This window comes from Musa acuminata, chromosome BXJ1-7, assembly GCF_036884655.1.
Source record: "Musa acuminata AAA Group cultivar baxijiao chromosome BXJ1-7, Cavendish_Baxijiao_AAA, whole genome shotgun sequence".
Classification (NCBI taxonomy): domain Eukaryota; kingdom Viridiplantae; phylum Streptophyta; class Magnoliopsida; order Zingiberales; family Musaceae; genus Musa; species Musa acuminata.
The window spans coordinates 9,217,235-9,233,886 of record NC_088333.1 but is presented as its reverse complement, the minus strand read 5'-3'; the positions used below and the strand labels follow the sequence as shown (position 1 = coordinate 9,233,886).

General features: G+C 47.5%; 1 protein-coding gene across 1 annotated transcript; it reads right to left on the bottom strand.

The window, feature by feature from the left end:
• Window positions 1-822: 822 nt before the first annotated feature.
• Window positions 823-2,170, bottom strand: LOC103991463 (histone H1). Its single transcript, XM_009410938.3, has 2 exons — window positions 1,866-2,170; window positions 823-1,764 (listed from the first exon to the last, which is right to left on the bottom strand). The coding sequence occupies exons 1-2, from the start codon at window positions 2,073-2,075 to the stop codon at window positions 1,087-1,089; spliced, it is 888 nt and encodes a 295-aa protein (XP_009409213.2). The 5' UTR covers window positions 2,076-2,170; the 3' UTR covers window positions 823-1,086.
• Window positions 2,171-16,652: the final 14,482 nt, after the last annotated feature.

The following is a 16,652-nucleotide window of genomic DNA, read 5'->3' as shown; positions in this document are numbered from 1 at the left end:
GGTGATGTTTTTCTAAATTTTAAATTTACAGAGGCTTAACTCCTGGCTTGATCAATCCTATTTGAGGATACTTGCTAATTCGATTGACCAATCGCATATATGAACTATTTTGAGATTTCATGAAAATTGAGTTGTGAATTTTCACCAATCACTTACAACTATTTTGAAGTCTTTTGGAAATTATGTTGGAAACTTAGGAATCACGATTTGATCGATGAAATAATTGATTTTTTTTAATTTTATTGAGATTGAATTATTGACTGTTTAACCTCAAATTAATAATAAGACACTAAATGGAAAAGTTACATCACCATTTAATAGCAATACTGACTCTGTAATTACTTCATGGTCACATTCCTTCATCCCCCCTCCACGCCACTTTACCAATAGTGCCAACATGCAGTACCCAAATCAGCCAAGACAAAGCATCTTTATACTGGACAATTGTCTGCAAGTATTGAGGGTAGAAATATAGAACCTGCCATGCTAAAATACTAATCCCTTCCAAAGCGCCTAACAGAAATGCCATTTTTTTATCTTAATTTGCATAAGTTTCTTAACAAGTCTTCATAGTTGTCCGTTTGAGATTCATCCACCCATAGGCCTCTTAATTATAGGGTTACGCACCCGACAAACCCAATAGTTTACGCTGCTCCAGTAACTGAACGAAATGGACTGCCTGGGAACTTTTGGTGACCTCCCACACCGTCCTCGATACCGAGATGCGGGTCCCGCCGTGAGCGTGTAGAAGGGCAATTTCGCCAGCGCACCACATGCTTCCACGAGTGCCCGGACAGCCACATCAATCCTCGTTCCAGGAGATGTCAAAACCCTCGAGACTGCAATCACCTACGACCAACTACACGTTATCCATTAACATACACCAGCAGCCGAAAGAGGACGTGAGCTCTTTCCTCCCACTCGCTAAGGATATCTGATGATATTTCCCTCTTTTCTCGGCGCTAAAAACCACAAAATGCACGCAATCCCCCAAACACCCGTAAACAAATCCCTAATCTTACAACTAAACCACCGGTCCACAGGAAGTTGAGAAATTTAAAAAAAAAAGTAAAACAAATAGAACTGTTACTTCCTCGTCGCCCTCTTCGCCGCCGCCTTCCTCGTCGTCGGTGCCGCCGCCCTCCTCGTCTTTAACGCTGCCGCCGCCGCCGCCTTCTTCTTCGCCGCCGCCGCTGACGCCTTTTTAACGGGCGAACCCTTGGCGGAGGTCTTCGCTACCTTAGCTGGCCGCGTGGGCGCCTTCGGCTTCGGCCTGGTTGCAGCGGCCTTGGGCTTCACAGCCGCCGGCTTCGGCTTCGCGGGCGCCGGAGCTTTTCGTTTCGCCCTGGTCTTCGCCGCCGCTGCGGCGGGTTTAGCCTTCGGCTTGGCGGGAGCGGCAGCCTTGGCCTTCGGCTTCGGTTTGGGCTTCGGCTTTGCGGCAGCTGCGGGCTTTGCCTTGGGCTTCGTTTTGGCAGAGGTGGGCGGTTTCTTGGCGGGTGGCTTTGGCTTGGCCTTCGGCTTTAGCTTGGCCGGGGCAGCGGTGGAGGAGGATGACGACGACGCCGGGGCCGCGGCCGCAAGCTTGTAAGAGTTCTTCAATTTCTTGAGCTTCCCGGAGTCGGTGAGCCTCTTCAGGTGGCCGAGGAGAATCTTCCGAAAGTTTCCGGGGAGGCGACCCTTGTGCTCGTCCTCGATGAACTTCTGGATCGCGTACTGGCTCGACCCAGTGCGCTCCTTCAGCGTCACGATCGCCTCCGTGATCATCTGGATTCCAAGCCAAACACAACCCAAAGACCAGATATTGAGACCCAGTTCAAACGAGAATCACCGGCAGAGATCAGAAAAGGGTTCCATCGAAGTCTTACATCAGCGTAGGGTGGGTGGGCGGGTGGTTTTCGAGGGGCAGCGGGCTTCTTCTTGGACTTGGTCTCCCTGGGGGCCTTGGCCTTCCTCTTCTTGGCCTGCTTGGCACCTTCCGCGGCGGCGTCCGCGTCATCCTCCATCGGAGGGTCGGAGGGGGCGGAATCGGCCACGGGCTCCTCGGCCGCAGCAGCAGTGGCCTCATCCTGCGCCATTACAAGGATTATATTACGGGACCTCGAGGGCTGAGAGAAGAGAGATTGGAGGTGGGGGGATAGCAATTGAGGAGGGGCGACGACGGGAAACGAATGTAGCGGCGACGCATTTAAATACAAGGCGGAAGTGAGGAGGCTGAAAGCTGATTGGACCACGGCTACAAGCCTCGGATCGATACTCCGCATGGCTTCCAACGTGGACCTTCGGATGTGCCGTTATCGACGGTTGGGAAAAGGGGTTAAGCCACAAAAGCCAGCATAAGCCATTGGGATGGAAACGGGGGTGTTTAGGGTGGCACCGGGGTGTGCTTCTTCTCTCACTTCGGATGGCAATATCTTCGGATCTGCTCCATGGATTTCCACCATTACTCGACCTGCATGCGGCTCTCGACCATAGCTTTCGAACGAGCATTGTCTCAATTGAATTGGGTTTGTGGTTAGCGAGAAATTTAATGTTGAGTATGCAAAGGTCGAATAGAGACCTCCACATGAGTTTGAAAGAATTAAAGAGATGAGGCCACAAGCTGAGACGAATTCCACCAAAGCTTATGACTTAAGGCGGATGTAGTTTAGAAGACTGGTCGATAGAATTTGGAATCACGTAAATTGACCAAGGATTGAATGGGTTAATGCCTGTTCAAACTTCTCTAACTCACACAACTCTTTTACCTATTTTGACTGTTATAAAACTATGAATTAGATTGAGTTTGACATGTATAAATAATTAATAACATAGTTGTGATTGAATAGTGATCATCAATGATGCAAGATGGTGGCATTGGCTATCATCTAATGAAAGATGTACGCTGGATTTTTTTTGAAAACAAATATGTGTGTGTTCATTGAGTAAACACAAACTAAATGATATTAAATAATCTAATTCATCAAGTTATATTTGTTGGTTCAACACTGCAAAATTCATGTAATACCATAATATAATGATAATGTCAAACTATTCAGAATGTCACTGAAGATGGCAGCACTAATTTCTTAACATCCAATCCCTAATCCCAAGAGTTCAGTAATGTGTTGGGAAGTTATATATAGTTGCTCTACTGTGGTAGAAGAAAGTTCATAAAAAAAAATGATTTTGTTTATCTTGTAGTCATATTATTATTCGGGGTATTAGAAATAAATATTTAGTTCATCTAACGAAAGACATTGAGTTAACATGAAAAGTGAATCTCTTACAACTTAGACTCATGACATTCTCTTCACATTAATGGAAACTTTTTCGGGCAGTAAAACTTTTAGAAGATATAGTTTGATTAGTTAGTCACTGATAGAGCACAATTTGGTAGCACTCTCCTGAGGAACTAACTATAGCCACATCAGCGCAATGACCTGAACTCGGACGACATGTATATCCTCCGTACAAAGTCATACAAGGGGTGTCGCTAAGGTACTACGTCACCTTGCAAAGATCGGGACAGCACCCCACAAAGATAGGATGGTGCTGTTCGAGCACGATGCCACCTTGCAAAGATCAAGATAGCATCGCTTGGGTACGATGTCGCCCCGCAAAGATCGAGACGACACCACTTAGGTACGACACTGCCCTAATGAGATCGAGACGACGCTGATTATCGCGGGACGATCGATATCAGCATGAAGGGTATGAGTTCGCCGCTTAAGGGGTCGACGACCATTAAGAGGCTAAATACGGTTGACCCTCATGTGTAGGCATAAAAGCCCATCACCTAGCCAACATAAAGGAGGTTTTTTTGAGCCTAAGGACTCAACTCTCTCTCATTCAACTAAAAAACTAACTTGAGCTTCAAAGGGGTCAAGTCGAAAAATCCTCCTCTTGACCTCAGCGTGTGTGCAGGAGTTCAATGAGGGAGGAGCAGGCCGCCTGTCAAGAGAGAAGATCACCCTCGGGGACGAGGCTACAGCTCGATCCGACCCGATGCTTGAGCGTCAACATGGGAGATCCTACGCATCGAGGATTCGGAGACAGAAGGATGCATCAGACGCGGGAAGGCCATCGCCCGCCCCTGAAGTCTGAGTGTCAGACTAGGCAACCTTTCGCATTTGGAGTCGAACCTAGCCGTGCTGACTCCCCGGTCAAGGCGTAAAGAGACACTAACATTTTGGCACTAAAAGGAAGGCCCAATGTCCTAAGATCATCCCCAGCCAGGCGACCTAGGGGAGCGCCTAGGCAACAAGCACCGCTTGACCCACTCAGCTCTTAGGTTCGGAGAACAACTCCTGCCTCTCCCAAGGCAAGAGGTGAATGGCTCTGCAGCAAACCCGGGCCACTATTGGCGGTTGTTCACTGATCCCATGTTATCACCTCCCGGGTGTTGGGAAATCTTGGGGGCGACATCACATGCGCAGCAGAAGAACAAGAAAACAAAATCCCCGATTCCCAAAGAGATGTTCGTCGTCGTGCGAAGATTGGTACGCAAAAATCCGCGAAACATGAAACTGCATATAGATTGTGTTACCTAGGGAGATCGTATATCCATGTTTCCTTGCAGATCCTTATGAGAGGGTGAAGGAGGTCAAGCGTCCTCCTCTCTAGCGGTGATCCACACAGCAGGGTTGCGACGACGCTCCTCAAGACTCCAGGCTTGCTCTGAGGTGGAGAGGAAGAGGAGAATAGGAAAGACAAGCAAAGGCTCTCACATATGAGGCTCTGAATCCCTCCTATTTATAGAGATCCCTTGTCAAACCCTAATGGGTCCTCCCCTAGTGGGTATTGGATCTGCATCCAATAAGACAAGGGCTCCGTCGGATATCTCATATCAGAACCTCTACTCGTCGCAATACCTACCATATGTGTGTGACCCTCTAGGCCCAATATCGAGCTGGCCGTGAGTCATACCTGTCAGAACTCCTTCTAACTCAGTGAATTATTATCTCTGTAATAATTCACTTGACTCATCGACTACGGACATACTAGGCCACTACGCCGTAGTCCCCAGACGATACAGGGGAATCCAATCCATTGGACCTGTCTATCCTCAGTTACCGTGTACCTATAGTCCCTCATCCATCTAATATCCCAGATACCGTATATCGAGCATGGTGTTGTCAGACCCATATGGTTTCTACTCGAGTCTCGCTCTAATCGGATTCTCCCGGAGAACTCTTTCTCTCTCAACCTGAATGACCCTGGCCAAGGATTTGTCTAAGCAAGAACACATGGGATATTCCTCTCATGACGCCGAAAGTGGATGATCCTCTATCGATACTCAATAGCCCTCGTAAGGTCGACTACCACTCCCAATGACCAGCTGTACTAGATCTGGGACAGGCAAACCTATAAGTCCGGTATCAAAGAGTGGAGCACTCATACATGACATCCTTGGTGTATCAAGTCTAAGGACCAGATACATCACTAGGACTATGGAATCGCTGTCTGACAATAAGACATCATTAACCATCCAGCATTCCGTAAGCGGATCAATCAGTGAACTCATTCTCCAATGAGCACCTGTATTGTATCCCTAGTGTCCCTACACGAGCAGCTATGAGATCAGCTGCATCCATCATATGGACGAGTATACAACATACCAGTTTATCCGGTTATCACGATGTCCCTCTCGAGTAACCTATGACAGGGATTATTTAGGATATGTGTTTAAAGGTGAATCGATCTCATTATCGTGATCTCATCACGATCCGATTCCCATTGCACAAATCCAAGGACATCACAATATATGTATGCATTTATGCAATAGTTATAAAGTGATATACGCCAAAATATAATAACCAAAAGGATTATGTATCAAGTCACACGTGCCATCACTCACGTGATTGGCTTGTTGGGCACCTATGACTAGCACCGGGATCATCGCTGCTCAACCTCCCATCTCCACCGAGGTGTTCCTTAGCTTGACGCACCAAGTCCAAGCTTTGTCAGGGATGATGTAAACCATCGTTCCCCTTGTTCATCACCTTGCCTAACTCTTGATGCTCCCACAAATGTCACAACAGAAGTCATCGTCGCCTACTCCTACACAGCCTCCACCCTCTCCTGTGCCGCCCCTGGCCCCTAATGGTCAGAGAATCTGAGGCTGATGTCCGCACATAGCACACCAAACCTCTGACACCCCTATTCCAACAACCTTGAGCCTAACAGGTTGTCGTCTGATTCAACAGAGAACCTTCGGGCTTAGTTACACTCGGTGTCTATTCGAGGTTCAATGAGAGTTTCACAAGTCCAAGGAGGAGCTCGATGAGGCCCCTTTAGGAGGATCACCCTTCATACTAGAGATTTAGGATAAGCCCGTCCCTCCTAGCTTTCGTCTCCTCATGCTCAAAGCTTATGACGACGGCTCTGACCCGACGAAGCATGTCGTTGCCTTCGGGCCCAAATGGCCCTATACAACACCTCGGACGCCCTCATGGGTAGGGTATTCCACACCACACTTCGAGACCCGGCTCGAATGTGGTACAGTCGACTTAGACCGACCTCCATCACCTCCTTCAACCAGTTGGCCAAGGAGTTTGTGCTCAACTTCTTAGCCAACATGGGACCGAAGCCATCTGCGGCCCTACTCCTCGGTCCCGGCCAAAAGGATGACGAACCACTTTCTCATTTCGTGACTTATTTTGCTACTGAAATCTGGGGGCTACCTGACGCTCACCCCTTTTTGATAATGCAAGCATTCTTAATGGGACTTCAGCCTTCCATATTCTTCTGGTCGCTGGTCGAGCGGTCGTCGATGGCTATCCCTGAGATGCTTCAACGTGTGAACCAGTATGTAGCGACCAAGGCACCAATGGTGGGAAAGCGCCAGGAACACAAAAGGCCCAGGTGGAACCACTCCGAGAGCAAGCCTCAGCCCCACCAAGGAGAAGGATTGATCGACCCAACACGTTGCTCCCGAAGCCCCCTCTCTTACCTCTAAATTCCTCCAGGATAGAGATATTTATGCAAATAAGGAAAAAGGGACTCTTGAAGGCACCTAACCCAATGAAGGCCCCACACGAGCTCAGAGATCACTCCAAGTACTACCGATTTCATCGCGACTATGGGTATGACATTGAGGAGTGTCGCGACTTGAAGAACCAGATTAAGGAGCTCATCAATCGGGGACACCTAGGTCACTATATTAGAAGACCACGAGAATTATCACCACACCCCTCGGGTCCGATCGAGAAGCAGATTGATGTGATTAGTGGCGGCTCAGCATCGGGCGGGGATAGTATGGCGGGACGAAAGGCTTACGCCCGAGCAGTAGTGGAAAAGCATCCGAGGCAACCGCAAGTACCAGAAATCATATTCTCGACGGGGGAAACCAAGTACCTTGAACATGATGATGCATTGGTAATCTCGACTAGTATTGCCAATGCTCAGGTTAAAAGGATCATGGTGGACATCGGGAGTTTCACTGACATCCTATACTTCGTCGCCTTTCGAAAGCTTGGCCTGACCAAGGAAGACCTTACGCCAATGCTGTTGACGCTTACCAGATTTACAAGTGATTCCATTTCACCTCTCGACACCACCATCCTACCAGTCACCCTAGCGGAAGAGTCGAAGTCCAAGATGATCATGGTGACCTTCATGGTGGTAGAGCTCTTCAACAAGTTCAAAGCTATCATCTCCATGTACCACCGGGCAATAAAATTCCCGACCCAAGCTGGGATCGGGGAAGCAAGGAGTGACCCTCGGGAATCCCAACAATGTTACATGGTAGCCATTGCGTTGCCCAAGATGCTAAAGTATGAACAATCTATCGTCGACCCTCGAGATGTCACCAAGCCGCCACTGTGCCCCGAGCCAACCGAGCACACTCAAGAGGTCCCGCTGCACAGCAACCGACTAGACATGGTCGTCAAGGTCGGGTCAGAGTTCCCAGAGGAGCGAGAGAAGCTCATCAACCTACTAATTGAAAATCCCAACATCTTCGCTTGGTCGCTAGTGGAAATACCCATGATTGATCGGGGGGTTGCACAACACTACTTGAATGTCGGTCCCCAAGCGCGATTGGTAAAGTAGCGACCGCATAAGTTGGTGCTCGATCGATAGAGGGTAGTGGATGATGAGGTAGAATGACTTCTTGCAATAGGACTTGTCACCGAAGCAAAATACCCCAGATGGCTGTCAAATGTAGTTCTCGTTAAAAAGCCCAATGGAAGCTGGAGAATGTATGTTGACTACATCGATCTTAATCGATCAAGCATGCACAAAGGACTGTTATCCACTCCCAAGGATTGACCAGCCGGTCGATGCGACTTCAGGGCACGAGCTTCTCTCGTTCTTAGATGCTTTCTCTAGATACAACCAAATCAAGATAACACTAGAGGATCAGGAACATACTACTTTCATCACAAATTGAGGTGTCTACTTCTACAAGGTTATGTCATTCGAGCTGAAAAATGTCGAGACAACCTACCAAAGAATGATAAACAAGATGTTCGCCCACCAGATCAGGAGGAACATGGAGGTGCATGTCAACTACATGATCTTGAAAAGCAAGTTCACCTGAACACAGTTGGCGGACCTCGTCGAAAGATTCAGGATGTTGCGAAAGTTCGGCATGCGCCTCAACCTTACCAAGTGCGCCTTCAGAGTCAACTCGGGGAAGTTCCTTGACTTTATCATCCATAGGAGGGGAATAGATGCAAACCTGGAGAAAGTTCAAGCCATCATCAACATGCAACCTCCCCGCTCGGCGAAGGAGATGCAGTGCTTGACCGGGAGGCTCATCACTCTGGCTTAGTTCCTATCCTGATCAGGGGACAAGTGCCTCCCTTTTTTCCGAATCCTAAAGAATCCAAGGGACTTCGGATGGACCTCGGAATGTGAAGAGGCCTTTAAGCTACTCAAGGAGCACTTGACCCAACTACCCCGATTCACTTCGATCTCCCCGGGTGAGCCACTCAGTCTTCATCTCACAGCCTCTGAGTGCACAGTCAATTCTGTCTTAACTCGGGAAGATTCTGGAATGCAACAACCGATCTACTACGTGAGCCACATCCTGAGCGACACTGAGAAGTGATACCAATCGGTGGAGAAGCTAGCTCTGGTGCTTGTCCAAATGGCCAAGAAGCTACGACTTTATTTCTAGGCCCATCCGATCAAAGTAGCGACTGACCAGCCACTACGATAGATCTTGTCCAAATTCGACATATCCGGACGAATGCTCAAATGGTCGGTCGAGTTGGGAGAATTTGACATACAGTATGTCTTGAGGACCACCATCAACGCTCAGGCAGTTGTCGACTTCATCTTAGAGTTAACTCCTCTCAAAGGCATTACCTATGGGTATACCGAGCAATGATGGAGCCTACATGTTTACGGTTATGCAAATGCCAAAAGGGGCTGGGCCAACCTTATTCTAGAAGGTCTCAATGGCCAATCGTTCAGACATGCACTCCGCTTTGGATTCAAACCTACCAACAATGAAGCTGAATATGAAGCACTCTTATTCGGGCTTAAGCTGGCCCTTAAACTCCAAGTCAAAAGCATCAAGGTATTCACTGATTCCCAATTGGTGGTCGGTTATATCAACGGAGATTATGAGGCTCGAGATGCTGCCATGACAAAATACTTGTCTAAGGTGAAGAGGCTTGCTAGCTGCTTCTAGCACTTTGCTACAACAAGGGTGTCGCAGGCGCAGAACACACAAGCTGATGCATTGGCAAAACTCGCTTCAGTTGCAAACACCGAACTACTCCCGGATGTCAAGCAACTTCCTTGTCGGACCATCACGACCGAAGAGGTGGTCGTAATCAGCTCAACCCCATCTTGGGTGGAGGAGATCCTCTGCTACAAAAGGGAAGGAACGTTGCTAACCAACAAAGCAGCCTCCCGACGACTCTGACGCATACAAGCGTGGTATTGTGAGGTGAACGGATGACTCTATCGAAGGTCGTTCACCTAGCAACTCCTGCATTGCCTGGATCCCATGGAGGCCCAAATAGTTTTAGCCGAGGTCCACAAGGGGATCTATGGGGAGCATATCGGTAGGAGAACCTTAGCCTTCAAAGTCCTCTGACAAGGTTATTACTAGCTGACAATGCATCGAGACGCCATGACGTATGTACAACGATGCTAGCAGTGTCATAAGCATTCCTGAGCGCATCATCAACCCTTAGTTCCATTAACCCTCCTGGACAACGCATGGCCCTTCGCGCAGTGGGGGGGATGGACCTCCTCGACCCATTCCTACCAGCCTCGGGACAACAAAAATTCCTTATCATCAAAGTGGATTACTTCACTAAATGGGTGGAGGCCAAGCCATTAGCATCCATTACCGAGAAGTAGGTTGAAGGATTTGTTTGGAAGAGCATCATTAACCGTTTTGGCATCCCTAGAGTCATCATCATTGATAATGGCACACAATTCAACAACAAAAAGTTCAAAAGATTTTACTAGAGCTACGGGATACAATTGAGGTTCAACTTGGTGGCCCATCCCCAAACCAACAACTTGGCCGAAGTGACCAACTGAGCGATATTGGAGGGCCTAAAGAGAAGAGTCACGAGAGTTCATAACACATGGGTCGATGAACTCTTGAGCATATTGTGGGTCTCCCAAACAACGCCAAAGACCACCACGGGGGAATCTGCTAGTCACAGGTGCCCAGCAAGCCAATCACGTGAGTGATGACATGCGTGACTTGACATGGAATTTTTTTGCTTATTATATTTTATCATTTATCACTTTATATTGACTATTGCATATATGCATGTATATATTGTGATGTCCTTGGATCTGTGCAATGAGAATTAGATCGTGATGAGATCACAATAATGAGACTGATTCACCTTTAAACACGGATTCTAAATAATCCCGATTATAAGTTACTCGAGAGGGATATTGAGATAATTGGACAGATTGGTGTGCTGTTTACCCATCCATATGATAGATACATTTGGTTTAATAGTTGCTCATGTGGGGACACTAGAGATATAGTATAGGTGCTCATTGGAGAATGAGTTCACTGATTGAGCTGCTTACGGAATGCTAGATGGTTGATGATGCCTTATTGTCAAATAGCGATTTCGTAGTCTCAGTGGTGTCTCTGGTCCTTAGACTTGAGACACCAAGGATGTCCTATATGAGTGCTCCATTCTTTGATATCGAACTTATATGTTTAAATGTTTCAAAATCTAGTACAACCAGTTATTAGGAGTGGCAGTTGACCTTACGAGAGCTATTGAGTGTCAATAGAGGATCATCCACTCTTGGCATCATGAGAGGAATATCTCATGTGTTCTTTTTTAGATAAATCCCTAGCCAGAATCATTCGGATTGAGAGAGAAAGAGTTCTCCGGGAGAATCTGATTAGAGCGAGACTCGAGTAGAAACCATATGAGTCTGATAGCACTATACCAGGTATATGGTCTTTGGGATATTAGATGGATGAAGGACTATAGATACACGATAACTAAGGACAGACATGTCTAATGGATTTGATTCCCCTGTATCGTATGGGAATTGCGACGTAGTGGCCTAGTACGTCCACGGTCGATGAGTCGAGTGAATTATTATGGAGATAATAATTCACTAAGCCAGAAGGAGTTCTGACATATATGACTCACGACCAACTCAATATTGGGCCTAGAGGGTCACACACATATGATAGGCACTACGATGAGCAAAGGTATGAATATGAGATATTCGTCGGAACCCCTGTCTTATTGGATATCCAATAAGCCACTGAATTATTGGATCCTATGGATGATATCCAATAAGAGCCCATGAGAGATTATTGGATAGAGATCCATTAATCTAAGAGGCTTGGGTAGTTGGATGTCGATCTAATACCCAATAGGGGAGGATCCATTAGGGTTTGACAGGGGACCTCTATAAATATGAGGGATTCAGTGGTTCATAGGATAGAGTCTTTGCTTGCCTCTCCTATTCTCCTCCTCCTCTCCACTTCAAAGTAGGTCTGGAGTTTTGAGGAGCGTCATCGCAATCCTGTTGTGTGGATCACCGCTAGAGAGGAGGACGCTTGACCTCTTTCACCCTCTCCTAGAGATCTATAAGGAACCATGGATATACGATCTCCCTATGTAACATGATATATTCTATACGCAGTTTGTTTCGCGGATTTTTATGCCCTAACTTTTGCACGACGACGAACATCTTTTTGGGAAATTGGAGATTTTGTTTTCTTGTTCTTCCACTGCACATGTGATGTCGCTCCCAAGATTTCCCAACAGAATCACCCTTCATCTTGGCATTTGGTACCGAGGCGGTGCTCCCACCCGTGGTAGTATTTTCAACACCTCGAGTTGAAAACTTCGATGATAGTGCATCGAAAAGCAGACTCCGAGCCAGCTTAGATCTCATTGAGGAACGAAGAGCTAACGTGCACCTTCAAGCACTGTTTTATAGAAGGGTCATCACAAGACTCTATAATCAAAGCATATGTCCTCGACCAATCAAGCTAGGTGATTTAGTCCTACGAAAGGCCAAGGTCAGTGACCCAACTCACTCCCGAGGCGAGTTGGCCCCAAGTTGGCAAGGCCCCTACCGGGTGACGATGATAGTTTGAGATGGTATTTACCGCTTAGCGATGCAGGAAGGATAGCAATTGCTGAGGACATGACATATATCGAACTTGAAGAAGTTATATGTCTGAAAAGTTTGTCGGGTCGGATTGAAACCCTTGATGCAAAAAAAAAGAGAGAGAAAATGTGCATCTCACAAGATTAGGAAAAGGAGTTTTCATTGATAAAGAAAGGTTACACTACCTGACCAGTTGCGACATACAAAACAAAATAATGCCCAATTGGTTGCCAAAAGAGGTTTAGGGCAAAAAAAAAGCCTAAGCTTCGGGGAGATCAGTGCTGCCATCGAAAGGGACTTCGTCGGTCATCTCCACGCTATCGTCTTCAGGAAGATAGGTGAAGGGGTATTCCTCAAACTAAAGGTTGGGATACCGAGCCCAGAACCGAGACACAACGACCTAGTATCCGTATTCATAAGTAACTTGCCCTGACCTCTACAGCTCGAGCTAAAACCCGCGAGACTCCTTGCATTCTTTTATTAGCTTTTGTACTTTTCGGGAGTCGCTCGAGAACCCGCACGCGAGACACCTTTAGCTGGTCCCGGAGTCCCCCCTGTTGTTGCTCGGCATTCTCGAGCTCTAACTTCAGCCATGCAACCTCCCCATCCAGGTCGGTCGCTCGTTACTCGACCGCCGCAATGGCCTCCGGCATTGTCCCAACCTTCAACTCTTAAATTTGACCGCGGAGCTCGATGATTTTGTCACCCAGACCACTGATTACCCGACCAGTGTCCTGCACTCAGTCTATGAGCGTCATATGGTAGTGTTGGTTCTGTGCAGCAAGTCAGTTAGAAATAAAAGAAGAAGGCCAAACATAGGCGAGGACGAAGGAAACTCATCCTTACCCAAACCAAAGACTTGGCAGCCTTCTCGATCAGCACCTCAGATGGTGAACTATACACATGTCTGGCTATGTCGAGGATGAGTGCGCCCGACATGTAAGTCGCAGAGGCCGTGTCGTCCGTCCAGACTCGGCTCTCGTATGGTAGTGCTGGTTCTGTGCAGCAAGTCAATTAGAAATAAAAGAAGAAGGCCAAACATAGGCGAGGACGAAGGAAACTCATCCTTACCCAGACCAAAGACTTGGCAGCCTTCTCGATCAGCACCTCATATGGTGAACTATACACCTGTCTGGCTATGTCGAGGATGAGTGCGCCCGACATGTAAGTCGCAGAGGCCGTGTCGTCCGTCCAGACTCAGCTCCCGAGGGTTAGCCTTGAGGGGATTGGTCGCTTGTCCATTGGGCAGCTCCCCCATAAAGGGAGCCTAGAAGGGCTCATCCTTGTTGCGGGCTTCGGTGCAGTAGAGGTCATGCATTGAGGCAGGTTTAGCCGCTTTAGCCGACCCCGCCTTCCCAGCACATTCCTTACCGCGCACACTCCCTGCGGCCTCCTCATTATGGGCGGTTCCGTGTGGGCACCCCCCTAGGATGCCCCCTGCATGGGTGGCGACCTCCCAAGCTATAACAAACTCGGACATTTTGGATGTCTCGGTTTTTGGCTTCTTGCGCGAGCGGTCATGCTCAGAATTCCCCGACCGATCCAAGTCCCCCAAGGCTGGCGCATCGGGTTGACGAGGCCGAGGAGCTGGAGAGGTGCGGGACATGCCCCCCAATTCCTTGAGGTTCACCATATATGCTCAATAAGCCGAAGGGTAGTCAGCAACACAAAGTAGTCACGATGCAACTAGAGTAAAGGGGGGATTGGCCCGAGCCATACCCCGAGGATTCGGACTAAGGCTAGTCTCGACCAACCACTCCTCAGTCTTCAGTGCCCGAGCTATAATGCTTGGCCACATCAGTCTTCAGTACCCAAGCTATGACGCTCGATCACATCAATCTCTAGCGCTTGAGACACGATGCTCGGTCACATCAATCTTAAGTACCCAAGCCATGGCGCTCAATCACATCAGTCTCTAGTGCCCGAGTTATGACGCTCGGCCACATCAGCCTTCAGTACCCGAATCACAACGCTCAATCACACCAATCTCTAGTGCTCGAGCCACGACGCTTGGTCGCACCAGTCTCCAGTGCTTGAGCCATGACGCTCGGTCATATCAGTCTCCAGTACCCGAGCCATGGTGCTTGGTCACATCAGCCTCCAGCACCTGAGTCACGATGCTTGGTCGCATCAGTCTCTAGTACCCATGCTATGGCGCTCAGCCACATCGGTCTTCAGCACCCAAGTCATGGTGCTCACTCACATCAATGTCCTTCGCCCGAATCGTAACGCTCAGCCACACATAAGCCTCTTGGCCCTAAGCAGTGGCATTTGACCATGCTACCTTTCAATGTCCGACGAGCGTTGCTCGGTCAATTATACAGTCGTTCGCCATTTACTTCCGGCTAGCCCAGCATCAACTCATGATCAAGCCCATAATTCCAGTACGATAGTCGGCTGACTCAGGCGAAAAGCACCAAGCCATGCCTTGAACCCCTCCGGGAGAAGTCAAAGCATGACTCTCTTGCCAGGGGTGAGGAGAGAATGATATGGCACAATTAGGAAGCATGCCCCCAAGGAGCCAAACACAGCCACATCAGTGCCAACGAAGAGCTTCATGGTGGACCATGTCAACATAATGCCCCGAACTCGAATGACATGTATATCTTCCATACAAAGTCGTGCAAGGGGTGTTGCTCGGGTATGACGCCACACCGTAAAAATTGGGATGGTGCTGCTCAAGTACGATGATGCCCTGCAAAGATTGGGACGACATCTCTTGGGTACGATGTTGCCTCGATGAGATCGGGACGATGTTGCTTGGGGTCGATCCACGTAGGATGATTGGTATCAGCACGAAGGGTATGGGTTCACCACTTAAGGGGTCAACGACCATTAAGAAGCTGGGTACAGTCGACCTCCATGTGTAGGCATAAAAACCCATCGCCCGGCCAACACAGAGTAGGCTTTTTTGGGCCCAAGGACTCAACTCTCTCTCATTCAACCAAAAAGCTAATTTGAGCTTCAGAGGGGTCGAGTCGGGAAATCTCTCTCTCGACCTTAACCTGTGTGCAAGAGTCCAGCGATGGAGGAGCTAGCCACCCGCCAAGAGAGAAGATCGCCCTTGAGGATGAGGCTGGAGCCCGACCTGACTTGACCTGACCCGACGCTCTAGTGTCAACGTGGGAGATCCTGCGCATCAAGGATTCAGAGACAGAAGGCTACACCAGACTCGGAAAGGCCGTCGCTCGCCCCTGAAACCTGAGTGTCAGGCTGGGCAACCTTGCGCATCTGGAGTCGAACCTAGTCGTGCTGACTCCTCGACCACGACATAAAGAGACACTAATATTCGGTGAACAATTACTATTACACTCGCTATACATCAACAAATTTACGGTCAACGAACCTAATAATTAAATAAAATAGATTCCTATAATATTTCAAAAGACTCCGACGAGGGGTTTTTATTTATTAAAAAATTTAACCACAACCTCAACATCATATTCGATTATTAACCTTATGATTCTAATTTAGTTGCATATTCAACTCCATATATAAAAAAAAAGTTTTTTTCGATATTTTTTTCTTGAAATAAGAGTAATCAACAAACAAACAAGTCCTATCATGTTACAAAGTTTTAAATGTAATATCACTATAGGTTGATATATTCTTTTAAGAGAAAAAAATATAAAAGAGTAGTTTAAAAAAAAAACATCATTAGTAGATGAACCACTTAAAAAAAAAAAAAAGAAGGAAAGATAGGCATGAGTGTTCCTAGCAATGATGATAAGATTGGGAAAAACCCAATAGATATTTCTAGAAATATGAGTCCAACAAATCACCCTTACAAGATTAGCGAGATGTTGAACATCTTTACAAAAACTTTTCAGTTACTAGGGGGGATCAGAATCCCCTAAGAATACGTTGACAAGTTATAGGCAATCAATATTGATCAAAGTATTGTTGAATCCTTCGGTTACTACTTATTGGAGGCCATCAAAAATTACAATGCATTTTGCTGCAATAGTGGATCCAATAGTAAGCCAAATGATATATAAATTGTAACCGCAAGAATTATCCATCTCCGATGTGAAGTCATGGTTAGAGGCTTGGTTTTTATTGAAAGTGGGGAACCCCAAGGTCCTTACGCGGAT